The sequence below is a fragment of the Capsella rubella genome, unplaced genomic scaffold, assembly GCF_000375325.1.
Source record: "Capsella rubella cultivar Monte Gargano unplaced genomic scaffold, Caprub1_0 scaffold_3, whole genome shotgun sequence".
Lineage (NCBI taxonomy): Eukaryota > Viridiplantae > Streptophyta > Magnoliopsida > Brassicales > Brassicaceae > Capsella > Capsella rubella.
In genome coordinates, this window is record NW_006238921.1 from 32159 (window position 1) to 52268 (window position 20110).

The window sequence follows — 20110 nt, forward strand, 5'->3', positions numbered from 1 at the left end:
ATATGACACTATATATATATATATATATATATATATATATACCTTTATGATCTCTTGGTGAAATAATAATAAGATAGTGGTAATTTTAATATAGAGAAGATCGAGTGGCGGGATTGCAGTTTGCATGGGCTTTAGGTTGATCTTTTATAAATAACTGATTTTCTCTTTTAAGGGAATCCGTGAGCACTCCCACAAATACTCTCTCTCTATCACACCTCCTTTTCGCCGCGACACCGACATGCATGCGACATGCATCTTCCTTTATCTTTTTGCCAACTTACGTTTATCATAGTCTTTAACTACTCTTTTAAAGACTTATTACTTAGCTATACCTACAGCTTAATGCATGTAACTTATATAATTCATACCCATAAAAAGATTAACATTGCATTGATACATATATAAGACACGTATAGTGTATATAGGCTAGGCACTATATAATTATACATTCCATATATATATATATATATGCACAATTATTACACATAGACACAGATAATATATACAATTTGTATGTATGACAGATACATATATATTTTTTATGTTTTTGATCAAAACCAGATACATATATATATACGTGCACCATCCATATGGATGAAAAAATGAGTATATCATATACCATCCACACGCGGAGACATATATATCTTGGTCGTTGGAATCAGACTCGGACCATTATACTTGGAAGATCGATGGGACAACATATGTAACTCTAAAGCTGAGTTTAGGGTTTAGTTCGAATCTCTACTTTCATCTCTCTATCGGCTTTGTTTCACCGTAAGAAGAAATAAAACGAAATTAAATTTTAAAAGATATTAAATGAAGGAAGATAGTATTATTTATAACAAAGCAAAACATTAATACTTCGTATGGCGCTAGAGACATACACGCAGATGTTTTATCAACAGCAAAGAACAGATAAAGCTGAAAAGATAGCATCACGCTCGTATTCTTTTTCCTTTTTTTTTTTTCCATTTATAATATTTTGTCGCAGTTTGTAATATACATACTATAGTAATAAGTCAGAGGGCTCTCGTTTCCAGCCTTCTAACCCTACCCGTCCGATCGATCAATTCTTCTCTATTCGATGTAATTAATCTTTTCCTTTTCCACCGTTGGATTGTGCGAATCCCATTCACAAGCACGTACGTTTGTATTTGCATATATAAAATCGTTCTAGCTTGTGATAACTAAATATACAGTAGTTTCTAAAATCGTTCTAGCTTGTGATAACTAAATTATAATTTTTATTTTTTTTGATAATTAAATTAAATGAAATGTATGTACTCTTCATAAGATGAAGAAAGATATACATATGTTTTATTGATGATTATAAAACGAAAAAAATTATAGTTCCTGCGGTGAACCTTACCTTTTGTATAATGGTTTAAGGGTTTTAACCTTTCAAAATATGTAATGGTATTAGCAATACACAAAGGAATAAGGAATGAACAAAAGTTTCAAGTTTTCAGGTGTTAATTTACAAAGTGCCCTTAGTCAAAATCATGTATACTGCGTCTAGAAAGGGTTATATCGGACATATCAAAGTTGGTAGAAACCATTTGTATGACAAGTGTTACGTAAGACCTTCTGTAAGGAAAACTAGATTTTAATAAAAAGACAGTAAAGCGATCCGACAAACACAATCCGACAAGATTATTTATCTTTTACGATTTTTCATGCAAAGATTTTTTTTTTTTTTCCAGAAAAGAAGAAATATACATGAGATTGTTTAAACACCAAAAGAAGTAACTTTCTTTATCAGTTAGAGGGAGCATAACTGTACTGTACGGACTTCTCTTACTCTGTTCAAATTTATACGTATAAAATCTTCTCCTCTTCCATATCATTCCTTCGTTTCAAATGTATAATTTAAAGAGTAATATACATATATATTGTGGAGCTCAAACATGATAATGAGAAACAAAAAGGCATATTAAATTTGCATATAAAAGACATAAGCGTGGAAGCCAAAAGCATATGACAGATTAACTTTGATTGTTTATTTTACAGGCTTTTCTATGTAGAAGTACTGTTCAAAGTTTATTTTTATAATTAAACCCATGTACGATGTATGCTAATGCTAATTCCATGGGTACTAATTACTAATTAATAATTATTGGAAACTAGAAGAATAACGAATTAGTTCATAGTTTTATGTTATATACCAGAGAGAGAGAGAGAGAGAGCTAGAGAGTATATTGCTTAACACATTTTGTTTGTTGGTAGATATTTTAAAGCAGAGACACGTACGGGATTAAAATGATTCCAAGGTTTTGTTGTTCTTATAAATGATGTATTTACATATATCATAATTAGAGAAAAAAATGGGTTGCTGCTAAATATATGTTGTTATAATTTCTACAAAACAAAAAAAAAGGGTTGAAATAAGGAATATTACTCTAATTGTAAGAAGTGGTAAGAAAATTTAATGGGGGAGAGCGGTAAGAGCCGACAAGAAGGACAGACGGAGCCGTCTATTACCAACAACCCCCCCTTGTGATAAAAGCCTGTTCGTTTTTTTTTCTTTTTTTGAAAGAAAATACTATATATTACCCCTTGGGTTACTAATTTAAAATTATAACACAAGGAAAAGAAATGGATATGTAAAATAGATAAAAGAAGAAAGCGTGATAAAACTAATCAGAGAGGAGGAAACTGATGATGATGAGCTGGACTTAATTAATTAGATGGGTGTGGGGAGAGCTAGCTAGCTAGCTAGGCCGCTCTATAAATACTCTGCATGGCTCTCCTCACCCTTAAAACCTTACTAAAACTCAGACCCAATCTTTCTCGCTCTTTTTGCTCGTACGTTGTTATTTCTTCGTTCGTTTCAACAAAAAAAAAAAATGCAGTACCAGACAGAATCATGGGGTTCGTACAAGATGAACAAACTAGGATTCGGCGGTGTGGGTATGGTGGCTGACACTGGTCTGCTTCGCATTGAGTCTCTTGCCGCAGAGAGCGCCGTCGTGATATTCAGCGTGAGCACGTGCTGCATGTGCCACGCCGTGAAAGGTCTCTTCCGAGGAATGGGCGTCAGCCCCACCGTCCACGAGCTCGACCTCCACCCCTACGGCGGCGACATCCAGCGATCCCTTATCCGTCTCCTCGGCTGCTCCGGCTCCTCTTCTCCGGGTTCCCTTCCCGTCGTCTTCATCGGCGGCAAACTTGTCGGAGCTATGGACAGAGTCATGGCTTCCCACATCAACGGCTCTCTCGTTCCTCTTCTCAAAGACGCCGGCGCTCTTTGGCTTTGATCCTCTTTTCCCTGTCTGCTTTTTTTTTTTTTTTTTTTTGTCTAAAAGCTAAGGCTATAGCTCTCTGTCTAATTAAGATAATGGGTTAAGGAAGTCTAGGAAAACTAATCGAGATGCTGTAATGACAGGTTTAGGTTATAGTTTGTAATTAGAGAGACTTGTGTGTTTGTTTTAAAGCTCATCTTTCTCTCCCCCATCCCCCTGCTCTTCATCTCTTCTTATTAATCTTTCAAATTTATTAAATTAGATGATTTTCCATTTTGCTATACACACATTTACACCAATGTCTTCTGGATTCTTTCATACCTAATCAAACACACCTCCTGTTATTTGATGATGATCAAACAAATTTACACTAGGGACTTCTTTACATGACGCCAAATTTCACACAGTTATCGCCATCAGCTTTAGAATGCCATAATCTGTCTAACCTCGTCTATACAATGCACATACTCTATGTGTGAGACTTGGGTTTGAAGATGTTACTTAGTAAATACCCCATTGCTGTTTCTTGCCAAGGCCTGCCCGTACCAAGAACAGAGCAATCCTCGTCCTTCTTCACCTTCAGCTTACTTACTCCTATCTGTTGTCTGATTGACTCCACTATTTTTGATTCAACTGGGTTTCCTGTCACGTCTGTAACGTAGAAAGTGTCTTTCGCCTTACCCTCTCGCGTCGAGATCTCTGCTCTCACAATTGTTAAGCTGTTCTCTCGGAATGTTCTGGTTATGTCTGAGAGGAGACCAACTCGGTCTTCTGCTAATAATTCCAGCTCTAAACCCTGAAAGGATGTTGTGAATACAATGCATAATCTATGTTTTTGAGCCAATGGCAGATTTCTATTTGATTACCTCAGATGCTCTCCTCTCAATGGCTGCTTCCAGACATTGTATGACACGTTCTTGCTCTGCTTCCGAGTTTATGGGAAGTCCATCGACATGACGGATGTAAAACTCCTGCAATATTATTATGTGTTAGAAAAGCGATCCCAACACCAACAGATAGCTAGCTTTTTACATGGGAACCCATTTAGTTACCTGATAAGCCTCCACTGGTTCTGTGCTGACCATGCCGTGGAACACCACATACTGCATATCAGTCAAAGTACAGACTACGTCAAACACAAGCTTTGGTCTATCTTTGGACCTCATGGTTACAACGGTATAATCCTTGTCAATGTTCATTAGTGTGACATTGGGCCTTGACGCCGATCTTTTGACTCCCTCGTAGTCCCTATCATCAAACATGATCTGATGCAACCGTCTCTCCCTGTGTGTATCAGAACAAGAGAAGACCGTTTTTGCAGCTCTTGAACCGCTGTTGGTCCCAACTACATTGCACAGCAGCTCTTTGATGGTGGAGAGGCGAACGGGGTCAGTAATGGCTGAATTAGTTGAATTGTCCGTAACATGAATAACCGCTGCAGCTCTGGTGTTGTGAGTCCATATCTCAGCGTTGACAACGTTGCAGTGAAGGTCAGTGAGAACAGCAGATACTTCAGACAACAGACCGGGTCTGTCCGTTCCAGCGAGCTCAATCGCTGTGTATTCGTCAGAGGGCATTACACCAACTGAACTTCTCAAAGGTGGAATAAACCACCCAGCGTTGCTCTCTATCCTCTGCGCACAACAAACGTTTTTATCACAACTGTTGGTTAGAGTTAGACTAGCTAAGAAGGGGAAAATAAGTGAGTACATACTCTTTGGATATAGTCAAGGACTTGTGTGTCTCTGATCTTCCTGCCAAATTGGTCGATCACTTTGAAGACGTCCATGAACCAACCTCCATCGGAAGAGATGTGGGCTTTCTTGATCGCAAGATTCATATCAGTAAGCACTTGCACTACTTCCAATAGAGTCCCATGTTTGTTCACACTATCAACCTTTTTTAAAACAAACAAATCGCGTAGTATCAAATAGGGAACTCTGTTGGCTTTGTAGACAGAGGCCACACATAATTGAGTTTATATATATAAACCTGAATAACAGTGGCATCATCGCTGGCGTCGTTGTCTATTACAACTCTGTTTCCATGATACATAGAGGATTTTGAACAGGAAAACCGTAAAAAAAGAAACTTGAGAAGCTCAAGTCTTTACAAATAGACAAAGACACACAAGATATGTGGGGAGCATGGAGAAACAGAGGAAGAAAAACCTGGGTGGATTCATTCTCCTGATGAGCTTGGCATATTCATCATCATCCATGGTTGGTTGTTGTATCCCGATTGATTTGGGTGGTGCAGCAGAGACGACAGGGGGAGAGAGTAGGAAAGTGAGACCTCCAAATTCTGAGGAGAATTAGACACACAAAGTTATACTATGTTTCAAACGAAAGAGAGAGAGAGAGAGGATAAAATGGTGGAGGTAGGCCTCAGTGCCTCACCTTTTCATCAGCCCGTTTTGCTGCCCCGGATCCAGCACGTGCCACTAAAGATTCTTTGAGATGACGTGGCACAACTTACACACAAAATTGTTCGAATATAAAAGTCGGTGAAGATTTGAATTGATCATCTATCTCAAAAGATCAGGATACTATTCTCTCAATCTCAAGATTTGGGCATAACAAAGGGATCATCATCATTTGGCACTTCTGAAGGTTGATTTATAATGAAATCCACCATTGTGCTGTGTGGAAGAACTAGCAATATAAAGTGGAAAACGGAGAGAAAGCATAACATCGTCATCAAAAGCATTTTTAGTTGCGGATTCCACCACCCACTTGGGAAAATTGACATCTCACAATAATACAGTATGATTTTGTGCCTAGTCTCTCTCTCTCTCTCTCTCTCTCTTTTTTCATTTTTAAGTCACACGCGGTTTCAAAAGAATGGAAGAAAAAGAGTAGCTGATTCCGAAGCAACCCCAACCCCAACCCCGGAGGTGCTCCCAAAATGCTAGAGATAGATTAAAGATTCGCCGCCAGGAAGTTGAATAATTGAGAGATTTTAAGGATTGCAGTTTGCACATATTCAAATGGACCTGGGCCTGTCTCAGGTTTTATTTGGGCTTTTATTTGGGCACATATCCAGGCGCACTATCATCATCATCACCACCAAAAAAAAAAAAAAAAACAATCATTATCAATATATATTATTGAATTGGGTTAAATAAACGTGGGTCATGTGATTAGGCAATATTATATCTTTTTTTTGTCTAGTCGTTTTTGCTCGTAACACAAGAATAGAATTCCGGTAAAGAGCTTTTCCAGCCTCTCATTTGAAGAACGGCGAGGGCGATCACTCCCCACCCCACCCACTACTCTTATAATTGAATCTCATCTCCTCTACTCTGTGCTCTCTTCTGCTACATTTCTGACTCATTTGTAACCATGGTGGAAAATCATCCAACGGCGAAGAAAGTGTTGATGACATCCAACGGCGACCAGGTTTCTCGAAGCATCGCTTTCCATCTCGCCAAACACGGTTGCAAGTCAGTCACCCTCTCAATTTCTTTCTTTCTTTCTTTCTTTTAATAGTTGAATTGAATTTGTGTATAATCAATGTGGTTGTTAGGATGGTTTAGGTTGGTTCTGATGGGAGATGAGGATTCTCTAAAGAGCATTGTAGACATGATTAGAGATTCCATTGAGGGAGCCTTCCCTGTGGAGCTGGTTGCTCTCGACATGGAAGCTGATTCCCAAGATGCTTTCGATGCCGCTGTCCAAAAGGCTTGGACTTGTTTAGGCAATTTCGATGCTTTTCTCAACTCTTATACCTACCAAGGTTCTCTTTTCTTTTCTTTACTTGAATTGGAGGGATCCCATTCCATTCACTACAATTCAACAACACCGACCACTCTTTCTTTCTTGCAGGCAAGATTCAGGACATTCTGCAAGTGTCTCAACATGAGTTCAAGAGAATCACAAAGATCAATCTCACCGCTCCGTGGTTTCTCTTGAAGGCTGTAGCCAAAAGGATGAAGGACCATCGATCAGGAGGTTCCATTGTCTTCATGGCCACTATTGCTAGCGGAGAGAGAGTGCTTTACCCTGGAGCTGATGCCTACACTACAACCTCCGCCGCTATTCATCAGCTTGTTCGGGTATGATTTTCCTTATTAAATGTATCTAGTATATTCAATGGTTTGATGGTTGGGTTTCATCAGGCTTCCGCCATGAGTCTTGGGAAGCACAAGATACGGGTCAACATGATCTCTAGAGGGCTGCATCTGGATGATGAATATCCAGCTTCTGTAGGTAGGGACCGAGCGCAGAAGCTGGTCAAGGATGCTGCACCCCTTGGCCAGTGGCTCAACCCGGACACAGACCTCTACTCCACTGTTTTATACTTTATCAGCGACGGCTCACGCTTCATGACAGGCACCACTGTCTTGGTGGATGGAGGCCAGTCGCTTACGAGACCTCGTCTCAAATCCTACATGTGATCAAATATGTTTACTATCCTATGTTTGTGTGTGTTTCTTGGAAAAAGTGAATTTGAATAATCCATCTAAGCAATGATTATATATAAATTTATAATTTAGACAAATGTGGAAGAAAGCAACTATCTAGCCAAATAGTCAACAATCTCAACATCATTCGGAGCCCATTGTTTAGTTGAATACTAGAAATTGAATCAAATCAAATCAAACTTTGGTAGGTGAAAAACCTTCAAAAACACGTGATGTCGAAATTATCGTCCTACTTTACACATGCAGCCTAATTAGTTTTATACATTACTCTCAGAAGCTAACTCTTAACCAAATACAGTTTGAAGTTTGAGTCCATTGCACCAAAAGTTGAAAGTTGAACGAAGGAGCTGCAACATGTCAATAAAAAAAAAGTTGAAGCCGCCACACTTTTTTAAAAACATTTCCCACCAAACCCTTTTTATCTGATGGTACCGCTAATTTAGCCATTTTATCAATCTCACTTTCTCGGGTATCTTCGTTGCCGTCTACGTCTCTCCCTCCCTTGCCTTTTCACACAGACACATATATATATACGCACACAAGAAGCATATGTTTGTAATCTTTTTTTTTTTGGGTTGGAAAATTTCAATTTCAGAACATTGCTTCTCTATCTCTCTCTCACCCCCTCCATAAACGCATAGGGAAGTAAGAAAGATGGAGGAGAGGTGTCAGGTATTGTTTCCATGTTCGTCATCAGATCATGGGGTCGACAAAAGGACATGGTGTGCAGCTCAGCCAACAACAACATCATCATTGTCAGACCAGAAAATGAAGAATAAGGAAGAAGGGAAACCCAAGAGTAGGAAGAAGAAAGAGAGAGAAGCAAAATTCGCGTTTCAGACAAGAAGCCAGGTTGATATTCTGGATGATGGATACAGGTGGAGGAAGTACGGGCAAAAAGCTGTCAAGAACAATCTATTCCCCAGGTATGTATGTAATGTACACACCTAATAAAATATGATATTTGATGCATCTTGGAGATAGCATTTAGAGAATAGGACTCATGAGTAGTAAAAAACACATATATGTGTAGGAGCTATTATAAGTGCACACAAGAAGGATGCAGAGTGAAGAAGCAAGTGCAGAGGCTGTCAGGAGACGAAGGGGTGGTGGTAACCACTTACCAAGGAGCTCATACCCATCCGGTTGATAAACCCTCAGATAATTTCCACCACATCTTGACCCAAATGCACATCTTCCCTCCCTTTTAGTTCTCCTACTTTTATAACTGCCGTAATGCATCAAATGGTGACTAATGAGTAAGAGAGGAATTGGGAATGTAATTACCAAGAAAGAGCGAATGTTGCTCAAGTGGAATGGGAGACCTTTACTTTGAAATTCTTAGCTCTCTTCACATATCTCAAAAACAGCTAAATCAAACCAGCCCTATAAACACACACACACTAATTATTTATCTTTCGGGTTCAAAAACCCCCCCTTTGGGGGGGGGGGGGGGGGGAGACAGCGAATCAAAACCTTCGTTAAAAGGGAGAGAGAGAGAGAGAGAAAGAGAAAGGCTAACTTGGAGGCGGCGGAAGCTTCTTGTTGGGTCCAGTTGTGAATATGCTTGACGTCGCCTTTGATAACGGAGCCTGATTCCTTGACGTCGCCCTTCAGGACGAGCAGAGCACCAGGACCGCCAAGATGAAATTGGTCTGCCCACCAAGGAGACAAAATATCAAAACTGACCAAGAGAGAGATTTTGACTGTTACTTTGTTGGGCCCATTTCACTCTATATGGGCTCTCGTCTTTTTCGTTTTAGTTGATATCAAACAGCCCTATAAAAGCCCAGCTGTTCATTGAATCATTATTATGGAAGTATTAATTAATTAATAACACGTGTGCTTAATCTTCATCAACATTTTAACCTAACAAAAAATAATAATTAATAAGGACAATGTCATCTGGAATACTATATGCCGACGTAAGCATCATAATAGAGATAATATTATACCTTTGGACCATTTAAATACTAAAGCAAACAAAAAAATATGCAACAGTATCATCTATAGTGATCTCAAGAGATATGCTTACTAAAGTCCATTGAAGAGTAGTGTTGTGATAATAACACACATTTCTGTTTCTTTTTCTTCTTTGGTGATTAACCAATTTATGTTGCCTTTTTCTCCAAAATTGATTAAGTAAATGACTGTGACTATCTAGTTTAATCACGAGTGAATAAGTAGAGTTGTTCAACTATGTATATGAGATCTTAATTTCCTTGCATCTTTACAAGCATCCCATAGAGTCTTATTCATTGTTTTAAAGACATTTTAACGACCTTCTCGTCCTGCCCTTGCCTTTGCCTTTGCCGCCACTACCAAAAAATACAACCGCACAAAGATAACGTTATTCGATTGCATTTAATATAATATCTCTGACGAATCATCAATTTATTCCCATTCTTGATATATAAAACTTATCCACATTTTTCTCTGCACATAAAAAAGAAAAAAGAAATAAAAAATATGCAATCCGTTTATTATACGAAAAAGTTGGATACACAGAAAATAATTAATACACGCGTAAAAAATATATACGCACAGTTCCTTATTCTCCTCCTGAATTAATAAACACTTGAACTCTCACAAACTCGATCGTTTGAAATGCGGAACAGATACACATTAAACAGCGTCAATTTACTGCATATCAATCGAACCTTGCAGTAATGTATATAGCAATTAGCAAGTATATATATAGTTTGTAAAAGTAGATGCGTCGTCGTAGATCGTCGTGGCTGTTTGAGCATGAAAGTTAAGTAACTCGTCATCAAAATGCGATGCTTCTGAGTGATATTATTGCAAGACGAAGGACCACGCGTCTTTGATACCCTCTCTAGCTAATCTCTATCTTTCTGCATGTCTTTGCCACGGTATAACGAAGCCCTACCTAGTTTCGTATATATATATGTGCAACGACACGCTATAAATTTATGAATAACCACCACCAATAAGTATATCTCCGTAGACATAAAAAAAAAAAAAAAAAAGCAAGCAAAGTGAATCATGGAGATGAACAGAAGGAGATCATCAAGAGGGTTCATGATAGCTAAGCTAATACCCTTTTGCAAATCTGGGAAACCTCTCACTCCTTCCCAAGACTTTTATAATAATGTTCATAGTTACACTTCGTCCACTATGACTTCCTACGCTCATCGACCTGATATCAGTAACTACGTAACTACCACTACACCTCTCCCTCCTAAAGTTAGCTTCCTCCTTCAACCATGTACGTAACGTATAACCTAGCTTTCTTCTCTCTCTAATTATCGCTAATAGCTATTTCATTTTTCCTTGATTATATATATATGTACAGATGCGTATAAATTAAATATTAATGATGGGCTGTGATTGGCATGCAGCCTTGGCTCATGAGGGTAAGGATATGGAAAAGAAGCTGAACACAATGGCAGAGAAGCTGATCGGTAGGGGGATGAATGGTGTGGAAGAGTGCGTTGACGCTAGAGCCGCTTCATATATATCTTCGGTTCGAGAAAGGTTTAAGCTGGACCATTGTGAGAGACGACTGACGACTGTTATTAGCTTAGATGAAGAAGATTGACCATTATATAGCTAGGATTTAGGTGCAGCTCGTTGACCTATATATATTATGACATTGAAATAAAATGAATTTAAATAATTACAATTAATTAGAAAAATGCAGTAGAAAAGGAAATAATGATGTACTCGCGCGCCAGTCTCCACACAAAAGGAAGGGATAATTATATATCAGAAAAGAGAGGGAGAAGGTACAGCAAAGGCTAGCCGGCGTAGATGTGGATGTGAAGGGCGACAAGAGAGATGGTGATGAAGGCAAAGAAGAGGAGAGTGTGGATGACAATGGATGGGCCGCTTGTCTGAAACCGACCGAACTCAACAGCTTTGCTCTTTCCGGGCAGCTGAAACAGAACTCCAGGGCTCAACAGGATGAAGAATATAACCGACATCAGCACCGGTCCCCAGTCCAACCCCATTCCCTCCCTCTTTAATTATTAGCGCAGTTTCTCTTTTACTTTGTTTTCCGTTTCTTCTCTCCCTCCCTCTCTCTCTCCCTCTCTCTCTCTATGTATTTCTACTACTTGCTTATGTGTTTATATTTATCATCTTCTTGATGTATCCAACATACTATATTAGTTTATGTGGCTTAATTGTATCTGGACAAAAGTGGAAGAGGGTTTAACCTCAAGTTTCGAGGATGAAGGAAAGAACCATATTCTCTCTCACAAAACATAATTTACCCTCAATTTCTTTTTTTATATATAAAGTTTATATATAACCCTAATTAACAATTTTGAATCTTCTCAATTCATCAGTCCATTTTTTTTGTTTTGTTTATTATGCTCTAAGTCGGTTACCCATCAAATCAGTAAAAGAATCGAAACCAAACCAATAAACACAACTAAAGTATCAAACACTTTTTTCTCTTTTTAAAAAACCTTTATATAAAGAGTTGGTATGCATAGCCACTAAACGTACGTTGTCTCTTATAGAAGCCACATAGTATAATTATTACTGGATTTCAACAGAAGTATACGTACACAAGTATATATATACACCAAGATCACCTATATATAATGTAATTTTGCTCTAGTTTGTTACTCGACACCCAGTAATTAAGACGATCAAATTAAAAGGCGACGGAGCCTTAGCAAGATCAAATCTTTTGGAGCTCAAATATGGGAGGAGCTGATTGGGGACCTGTGGCAGTTGCGGTGGTGCTATTCGTAGTGTTATCCCCGGGACTCCTCTTTCAGTTGCCGGCGAGGAGGAGAGTGTTAGAGTGCGGCAACATGACCACAAGCGGCATCTCCATATTGGTTCATGCCATTCTCTTCTTCGCTATCATCACCATTTTGGTCATCGCCATTCAAATTCATATCCACATCTAATTAAACACCTCCTTGTGTTTGTAGTATCCTTGTTGATATAATGTATATATTTTTGTGTTTGTAGTATCCTTGTTGATATATATATATATATATATTTTATTGAATGTAAATATCATTTAAACCAAGAGAGCTGAAACAATTGTGAGTTTAGAATTTTTTTTTTTTGTGCACCCAAATCTATAATTACTTAATCAAAGTTTGTACAAAATAAGCTGAGGGAATGCTTTGCAAGCGAGTCCGCGGTACCATTCGAAAGACGAGGCACAAATCGACAGCAAAAAGAAGAGAAACGACTAATACAAAGGAAAATATCCGAGAGAATTCCGTGAACTTCCGGGAGAACTGTGAGCGCATTGATAGCACCCACCAGTTAGAATTAAAATAAGAAAATTAGACTGGAGAGATTTATCTTGCTATTCTTGCATGGGTGAAGGTTCTTGTTGATATTGTTATCTATACATCTCTCATTTGTTAGTTTTTTTTCCCGTTCTAAGATGAAAGTTTACAGAATAGGTTGTATAAGTTTTCCCAAAAAGAACTGACCGAAGAAATAGAGTGAAAGTAGTACTAAAACACTAGAGAATATATATGCAAACGAACATCAAGAATTACTATGTTCCCACGATTCCATCAACCACCATCCATGGAAATATAGGTCCCTGTACAAACCAAACACGCAGACATGTTAAGGTCCTTTGATGGATGAATCACAGAATGTTGGATAATCTATTACCTTGCCTTCCCGTATGACCTTGGGATATGGTCCTGTCATATCCACGATGGTGGATGGTTCAGCCACTCGCACACCTCCATCTACCAAAAAATCTAGACCCTGTAAAAGGAAGCCGAAACAGAGGGTAAAACAACCAAGGAGCTAGCTTCTTTACTCGCCGGGACTGAGTGAGAGTTTATATATATATACCTTTGGTCCATATATGTCACCGATTGCGGTTGGATCAATCATCCATTCATTTTCTTTTGGCCCTTTGACACTGTCATCATTTACCAGAACATAGATTACGCACAACTTCCTAGGAGAGTCCACAATGTCACTGTGAAGATGATATTGAAGAAGAAACCAAACCTGGTGCAAATCAGTGGGGAATCCATCTCTTGGAGAATAGCTTGGCAGACAGCGTCATCAGATATGCGGACACCCACGTTTTTCCTTGATGCATATTTCACATTTGTGGTGCCAAACCCAACACACTGCTTGGGTAATTCTTTGCTTGCAGTCAAGATGAAGGTGTACTGTGAAAACGAATGCAAAGGACAATCCAAGTGAATGGGTTTGGATATTGCTAATATGCGGCAGTATGGGATTACAAGGGGGTATATCTCACAGGTCCAGGAAGGCATTGCTTGACAGCTCGAAAAATGTTAGCATGACCGTGACTATCGCCGCGAGGAAACCCCATTGTAAATGTGTCTATATCCCGTAAGGAGCGGCATAAGATGCTAAGTGGCTGCATAAAAGTTCCAACGGGGAAAGGCAAAAGAAGAATAAGAGGAGAGAGAGAGAGCCATGTGGGAATCCAAAACCAGTGGGAAATTCAGTGTAAAAGGGATGGTGGCATGCAGGGCTCGTACCTTGGATGGTTCAATCTTTTTGATCCTAGGCAAGGGGGAAAGAAGAAAGAGACGGGGTTTTGAGTCAGCTACAAGGAAAAGCCTCTAGTATATACAAAGACAAGAATGGATTCACAGAGATGCTAACATTCGGAGACGCTCAACGGCGGAATGGTTTTTACAATCGCAGGCAATGGCATACCTAGGGAAATAGAAAGAGAATATGAACATGGTAAGAAGAAGAAGAAGAAGAAGAAGAAGATAGATTCCCAAAAGAGCAGCGACAACTTACACGGTATCAGTGGGAATAACACCAACAGCTCCTTGTTTGAGGAGGTCAATCACAGGTTGGAGTTTCCAGGCATCACCACCACTAGGATCGACCTCAATGTACACCAATCCCCCCTCCTGTTTACTAATTGGAGAGGGATTACTTACAAATTTTCACAACAACCTCCTGATTCCTGATTGAGAAGAATCACAATTCAAAGCCGACCTTAGTGAAGCGAGGAGTCGAGTACTTCAGACGTTTAGGGCTTCTCTTCGCCGCCAACGCAACTATCTGCCTCCGTGGAGCGAAAGAGGCTATGCTCGGCAGCCGGTTAGTTATCGGGGAAGGAAGACGCATCGCTATGTCGCCGCCGTGAAGTTTGGCCGCCGCCATCTCGGGTTCCTTTTCCTTTTTGGGGTCAATTTGGGATATTATTATGATTATGATTATGAGAGTCTGACTCCACACTCCACACACCACACAAACAAGAAAAGAAAAAAAGCATACCTCCAAAACGACACCGTTGCCATCTGCTCCGCACCAATCAAGAGAAAAATATTTGAGTGTAAAATTGAAACGTCGTCAACAACAAGCCAATCTTCACTGAAACCTCGACGGCGACAAAGAAAGAATGCCTGGAATCCGAGGTCCGTCCGAGTACTCGCAGGAGCCACCTCGTCACCCTTCTCTCAAAATCAACGCCAAGGCAAGCTTCTTCTTCTTCTTCTTCTTCCCTTTGACCAAATCGTATGTTAGATGGAATCGACCACTACTTACTCTCTGTCTGCTGCGATTACCTTTGGCATCTAATTTGTGTGATCCAGGAACCTTTCAACGCTGAGCCTCCCCGCTCGGCCTTAGTCTCGTCTTATGTCACTCCCGTTGACCTTTTCTACAAGCGAAATCATGGTCCCATCCCCATTGTTGATCACCTTGAAAGGTCTCTCCCCCTCTCTCGCCTTCTCCTTTTCCTTTTCTGTCCTCCGCTAATTTCTGCTATTTTTTTGCCAAAAGCAGCTACTCCGTCACCCTTACTGGGTTGATCCAGAACCCCAGAAAACTCTTTATCAAAGACATCAGGTCCCCTTTACTATTATGATTATATGCTTCTCTTCTGTTTTTGAGTTTTTCTGATCCAAATACAATGAAACACTGTATCATCTATCTATCAAGCATTTATATCCCAAATTCGCAGGTCCCTCCCAAAGTACAATGTTACTGCTACTCTACAGGTTTATCATTCTGTGCTTGCAGCTCTTATTCTATATTTACTTTTCTCCACACCGATTAATTTACGTCAACTTTTGTATCAATGCAGTGTGCCGGTAACAGAAGGACTGCCATGAGCAAACTTAGGAATGTTAGAGGTGTTGGATGGGATGTTTCTGCTATTGGCAACGGTTCCTCTCTCTCCCTCTCTCTCTCTTTTTTTTCCCATTCCCATCTGTTTTACCAAAACAATACTTTGCTTCAAGTGTATATACAAAAATGTGCCTTTCCTTTCTTCAGCTGTCTGGGGTGGGGCCAAATTGGCTGATGTTCTTGAGCTTGTGGGGATAGCAAACCTGACAGGTTCAACCAATTTAGGAGGCAGACATGTTGAGCTCGTTAGTGTTGATCGCTGTAAGGTATATATATTCGACCTTTTTTTTTTATAGATGTTTTGTTATGCTTTCATTGGTTCACATGAAAAATCTCCGCTCTACCTCTAGGAGGAGAACGGGGGCCCTTATAAGGCGTCAATCCCTCTAAGTCAAGCCACAAATCCTGAAGCTGATGTTCTACTTGCTTATGAAATGAATGGAGAGGTTTGATATCTTTCTCTTATTTCTCAATGTATTCGAAAATCATCACTTGTACTCAGAGATATGCTTGTTTGTTGCAATTATTTGTTTCTTCTGTTAAGACCCTGAACAGGGATCACGGATTTCCGCTTAGGGTGGTTGTCCCTGGTGTGATTGGTGCTCGTTCGGTCAAATGGCTTGATTCCATAAATGTCATCGCCGAAGAATGCCAGGTCTCAACAATAGTCTCCTGCTCTTACCCTGCTTAAAGCAATCAGAAACTGTTCTAACATTGTAAGAGACTTGAATCAAAATGTGGTGTAGGGATTCTTCATGCAGAAAGATTACAAAATGTTCCCACCCTCTGTCAATTGGGATAATATCGACTGGTCCTCAAGGAGGCCGCAAATGGATTTCCCTATTCAGGTAAATACAAGTTTACCTTCTTTCTTACAATATGTTTGACTTTGTAGTGGCGTTTCTCCTTTATTATATGCGCTGATCAATTTGGATCTTCCAATTTCCTAGCGAAGTTCATAATTATCTATTCATCGATGAAAGCAGTTGATGAGGGTTTTCTTTTTTATTGAATCGACTGATCATTAATATACTGGTATACTGAAAATTTTACTTATTTGGACCAGTTGGCTTATGAATTTAATCAGATAGTAGAATATAAATTTGAACATTAGGTTCTCATGAGTCTTGGACCCATGTGTTTTAATGGTTAACAGAGTGCAATTTGCTCTGTGGAGGACGTGCAAATGGTGAAGCCTGGAAAGGTTTGTTTTTTTTCAAGCCAATTTCACTACCCCGTCTGATCAGACTAATGCATGAAAGCAGTAACTAATTCATGTGTAATTCGACATGTGCAGGTTAGCATCAAAGGGTATGCAGTTTCAGGAGGTGGACGCGGGATAGAGCGAGTGGACATATCCCTCGATGGAGGCAAAAACTGGGTGGAAGCTTCTAGAACGCAGCAACCAGGGAAGCATTACATCTCTGAACACAACTCCAGCGACAAATGGGCATGGGTGTTGTTTGAAGCCACCATTGATGTTTCGCAGACTACCGAGGTCATCGCCAAAGCGGTAGAAGCCTCAACATTTTGCTCGGTTAATATTAAGTAGATTTTTTTTGTTACCAGAATGAAAAGAAAACTGTGGAAATGGGCAGGTTGATTCGGCGGCGAATGTTCAGCCAGAAAATGTGGAGTCGGTGTGGAACCTAAGAGGGGTTCTCAACACTTCGTGGCACCGTGTCCTTCTCCGGCTTGGCCACTCAAACTTGTAGACCAAGTTACCAGGAGACGTTGTCTATTCTGTCTTTTACGGTTTTACCTTTTCTCTCAAACAAAAATGTTAAAAAACTTCCTCAAATATGATTGTGGATTTGTGTTGTGAGAGCAAAGTTGGGGTTTTAGTTGAATAAAATGAGAAAACCCATATATGTTGTCATGTCATGTGGTGAATTAATAAATTATTTATATGCTTTTAGAACTATATATGCTATTATCCATTATTTTATATATATATTAATGAAGTCTTATGGGTGAGCACATTTTTCTCAATAATTTATCCTCATTGATTGCTTCTGCTAGTTTAGTACTGATTGTATTATTTATGTATTCTAATTAATCATGTCACGTTTTATTATGCGGGGCACTTGTAATATTACAGAGATATATGATTGATGTCTTAGCAGTTAGCAGCTCCATGTGTTTCGATCGTGGCCATACATACATATATATAAGCTTATTAGTTTTGATTATCGCTCTCGAAACTTACTAACTTAAATTAATTGTCTACCAGTCTCTTTTTCCGACTATAATATATACATCTCAAGAGTATTTTTGTATGTATGCTCCGTCCGTCGCCTGTTGATATTTTAATAAAGTTAATTCTGCATGTGTCACAAATTCCCCATGATCGGTACCGTAATTTTCGGGTTAATCTCGAATTTAATAAATACCACACTTGTCGAATATCCAACGTAACTAATGTTGTTACAAACCTAGATTCACTTTTTATATCATTCGATGGAAGATTATAATCCCTACTTTTTACAAGTGTGTAGAAGATTGAAGAAGCAGAATGATTGATTAATATTTATAAAAAACAAAAAAAAAGGAGAAAATTGGGGTAAAAAATTGTAATGGAAGTCCACTGTAAGAGGTTCAATTATATGTTACAATATAAAAGGGAAAGCAATTAACTAAAATAAGTGAAAATAAAGCTCGTGCGTGAAATCTCCTTTGTCTTCTATTATGACCATTTTGTTCCACTTCCATTAACTTTGAAGCTGCTCAATGCTCATCATCAATCCACAATGGAAGCTTCAAACACTCTTCTGCTTCTATTTCTTCTATCTCTACTTGTGGTTCTGATCGCCTCTACTGGAAAAAAATATCCTTGCGGCCGCAGCAACACCAGTGTACCGAGAACGTACCCGGTTATTGGATGCATAGTTTCATTCTATAGCAACCGAAACCGGTTGCTGGATTGGTATACGGAGCTCCTAACCGAATCCCCAAGTGGGACAGTAGTCATCCGCCGCTTAGCTTCCCGGAGAACCGTGGTGACGGCGAACCCTTCCAACGTCGAGTATATCCTCAAAACAAACTTCGACAACTACCCCAAAGGCAAACCCTTTACGGATATTCTCGGCGACTTTCTCGGCAACGGCATTTTTAACGTTGACGGGAACCTCTGGTTGAAGCAGCGGAGACTTGCTACTCACGATTTCACCCCCAAGTCTCTCAGAGACTACGTCACCGTTTTGAGGAACGAGGTCGATCACGAGCTCTTACCCTTTCTAGACGCTGCTGCGGGAGCCTCTCAGCCCTTGGATCTTCACGAGCTTCTCCGTAGATTCTTTTTCAATCTTGTTTGCATCGTTTTCCTCGGGATCGATCATCGATGCAGTTTAGACCCGTTGTCTCCCGTTTCCGTCTTCGACCGAGCGTTCCAGACAGCTTCTGCCGTTAGCGCTGGACGCGGCTCCGCACCGCTCTCTTTCGTTTGGAAGTTGAAGAGACTGGTCGGGTTTGGATCCGAAAAGGAGCTCAGAAGCGCCGTCGGACAAGTTCATAGCTGCGTCCATGACATCATTCGAGAGAAGAAGAGGATGATCACCAACCACGACTTTCTCTCGCGGCTGATCGTCGCCGGAGAAAGCGACGAGACTGTGAGAGATATGGTCATCAGTATTGTGATGGCGGGGAGGGACACCACATCTGCGGTCACCACACGGCTGTTTTGGTTCATCACCACCGGTCACATGAAGCAAACCGAGCACGATCTGGTTAGTGAAATCCGATCGGTTAAGGAGATGACCCGAGGGGGTTTCGATTACGAGTCACTGAAGAAACTGAGTTTGTTGAAAGCGTGTTTGTGTGAAGTGATGCGATTGTATCCTCCGGTACCGTGGGACTCCAAACACGCGTTATCAGACGACCGGTTACCAGACGGTACGGAGGTGCGTGCCGGAGACCGGGTGACGTATTTCCCATATGGTATGGGGAGAATGGAGGAGCTTTGGGGGGAAGACTGGGGTGAGTTCAGACCAAACCGGTGGGTGGTCGTTGATCAAACCTGCAGAGTTTTGAAGAAAGTGAATCCGTTTATGTTTCCGGTTTTTCAAGCCGGCCCAAGGGTTTGTCTCGGGGAAGAGATGGCGTACGTCCAGATGAAGTATGTCGTGGCTTCCATACTTGACCGGTTTGTGTTTGAACCGATCCTTACGGATAAACCGGTTTTTGTGCCGATGCTCACGGCTCACATGGCTGGTGGGATGCAAGTCCGCGTTCGTCGGAGGGATCCGTCTCGTTGAAAGTTTTAAAACAATAGAGAAACAAATGTAATTTATAATTTAAATGTAAAATATTTTTTTTTTTTTTTTTCAAATGTCTTTATAATATATGGTCATTA

The 20110-nt window shown here is 40.0% G+C and overlaps 10 protein-coding genes across 14 annotated transcripts; 7 read left to right on the plus strand and 3 right to left on the minus strand.

The window, feature by feature from the left end:
• The first annotated feature begins 2787 nt into the window (after nt 1-2787).
• On the plus strand, nt 2788-3523 carry LOC17890954 (glutaredoxin-C7). Its single transcript, XM_006299782.2, has one exon. The coding sequence runs from the start codon at nt 2847-2849 to the stop codon at nt 3255-3257; it is 411 nt and encodes a 136-aa protein (XP_006299844.1). The 5' UTR covers nt 2788-2846; the 3' UTR covers nt 3258-3523.
• Nucleotides 3277-9504, minus strand: LOC17890799 (ACT domain-containing protein ACR6). 4 transcript variants are annotated; one of them, XM_023785441.1, is made up of 9 exons: nt 9191-9504; nt 8956-9054; nt 5642-6292; nt 5414-5546; nt 5235-5280; nt 4957-5139; nt 4295-4876; nt 4109-4213; nt 3277-4038 (listed from the first exon to the last, which is right to left on the minus strand). In XM_023785441.1, exons 4-9 carry the CDS (start codon nt 5461-5463, stop codon nt 3712-3714), a joined length of 1293 nt encoding a protein of 430 aa, XP_023641209.1. In that variant the 5' UTR covers nt 5464-5546; nt 5642-6292; nt 8956-9054; nt 9191-9504; the 3' UTR covers nt 3277-3711. The 4 variants fall into 4 exon arrangements, 2 of the variants coding, with proteins under 2 accessions (XP_023641209.1, XP_023641210.1); XM_023785442.1 differs by lacking the exon at nt 8956-9054; XR_002834595.1 differs by lacking the exons at nt 3277-4038; nt 4109-4213; nt 4295-4876; ... (2 more) ...; nt 5414-5546; nt 5642-6292 and adding an exon at nt 8798-8896 and having other exon boundaries at nt 9000-9054; nt 9191-9486.
• LOC17892568 (pteridine reductase 1) lies at nt 6343-7728 on the plus strand. Of its 2 annotated transcripts, none has more exons than XM_006298262.2 (4): nt 6343-6687; nt 6781-6980; nt 7070-7299; nt 7363-7728. In XM_006298262.2, the coding sequence occupies exons 1-4, from the start codon at nt 6587-6589 to the stop codon at nt 7639-7641; spliced, it is 810 nt and encodes a 269-aa protein (XP_006298324.1). In that variant the 5' UTR covers nt 6343-6586; the 3' UTR covers nt 7642-7728. The 2 variants fall into 2 exon arrangements, with proteins under 2 accessions (XP_006298324.1, XP_023641211.1); XM_023785443.1 differs by having other exon boundaries at nt 6592-6687; nt 6771-6980.
• Nucleotides 7871-8896, plus strand: LOC17890829 (probable WRKY transcription factor 45). The gene is made up of 2 exons (XM_006300045.2): nt 7871-8594; nt 8702-8896. Exons 1-2 carry the CDS (start codon nt 8323-8325, stop codon nt 8877-8879), a joined length of 450 nt encoding a protein of 149 aa, XP_006300107.1. The 5' UTR covers nt 7871-8322; the 3' UTR covers nt 8880-8896.
• A 715-nt stretch (nt 9505-10219) lies between the features above and the next one.
• Nucleotides 10220-11431, plus strand: LOC17893358. The gene is made up of 2 exons (XM_006298713.2): nt 10220-10897; nt 11031-11431. Exons 1-2 carry the CDS (start codon nt 10675-10677, stop codon nt 11228-11230), a joined length of 423 nt encoding a protein of 140 aa, XP_006298775.1. The 5' UTR covers nt 10220-10674; the 3' UTR covers nt 11231-11431.
• On the minus strand, nt 11171-11840 carry LOC17891151. Its single transcript, XM_006299261.2, has 2 exons — nt 11422-11840; nt 11171-11267 (listed from the first exon to the last, which is right to left on the minus strand). The coding sequence occupies exon 1, from the start codon at nt 11640-11642 to the stop codon at nt 11430-11432; it is 213 nt and encodes a 70-aa protein (XP_006299323.1). The 5' UTR covers nt 11643-11840; the 3' UTR covers nt 11171-11267; nt 11422-11429.
• Nucleotides 11841-12185: 345 nt separating this feature from the next.
• Nucleotides 12186-12622, plus strand: LOC17892889. Its single transcript, XM_006298855.2, has one exon. The coding sequence runs from the start codon at nt 12345-12347 to the stop codon at nt 12555-12557; it is 213 nt and encodes a 70-aa protein (XP_006298917.1). The 5' UTR covers nt 12186-12344; the 3' UTR covers nt 12558-12622.
• Nucleotides 12623-12953: 331 nt separating this feature from the next.
• LOC17893543 (uncharacterized protein YciO) lies at nt 12954-14875 on the minus strand. The gene is made up of 9 exons (XM_023785694.1): nt 14623-14875; nt 14419-14534; nt 14275-14328; nt 14148-14172; nt 13901-14023; nt 13642-13808; nt 13480-13549; nt 13291-13389; nt 12954-13216 (listed from the first exon to the last, which is right to left on the minus strand). Exons 1-9 carry the CDS (start codon nt 14788-14790, stop codon nt 13169-13171), a joined length of 870 nt encoding a protein of 289 aa, XP_023641462.1. The 5' UTR covers nt 14791-14875; the 3' UTR covers nt 12954-13168.
• A 58-nt stretch (nt 14876-14933) lies between these two features.
• On the plus strand, nt 14934-17685 carry LOC17891666 (sulfite oxidase). The gene is made up of 12 exons (XM_006297797.2): nt 14934-15103; nt 15222-15337; nt 15415-15477; nt 15593-15629; nt 15716-15797; nt 15907-16025; nt 16110-16205; nt 16304-16414; nt 16506-16607; nt 16916-16963; nt 17057-17272; nt 17358-17685. Exons 1-12 carry the CDS (start codon nt 15029-15031, stop codon nt 17472-17474), a joined length of 1182 nt encoding a protein of 393 aa, XP_006297859.1. The 5' UTR covers nt 14934-15028; the 3' UTR covers nt 17475-17685.
• A 655-nt stretch (nt 17686-18340) lies between these two features.
• LOC17892234 (cytochrome P450 94B3) lies at nt 18341-20012 on the plus strand. Its single transcript, XM_006296721.2, has one exon. The coding sequence runs from the start codon at nt 18510-18512 to the stop codon at nt 20010-20012; it is 1503 nt and encodes a 500-aa protein (XP_006296783.1). The 5' UTR covers nt 18341-18509.
• Nucleotides 20013-20110: the final 98 nt, after the last annotated feature.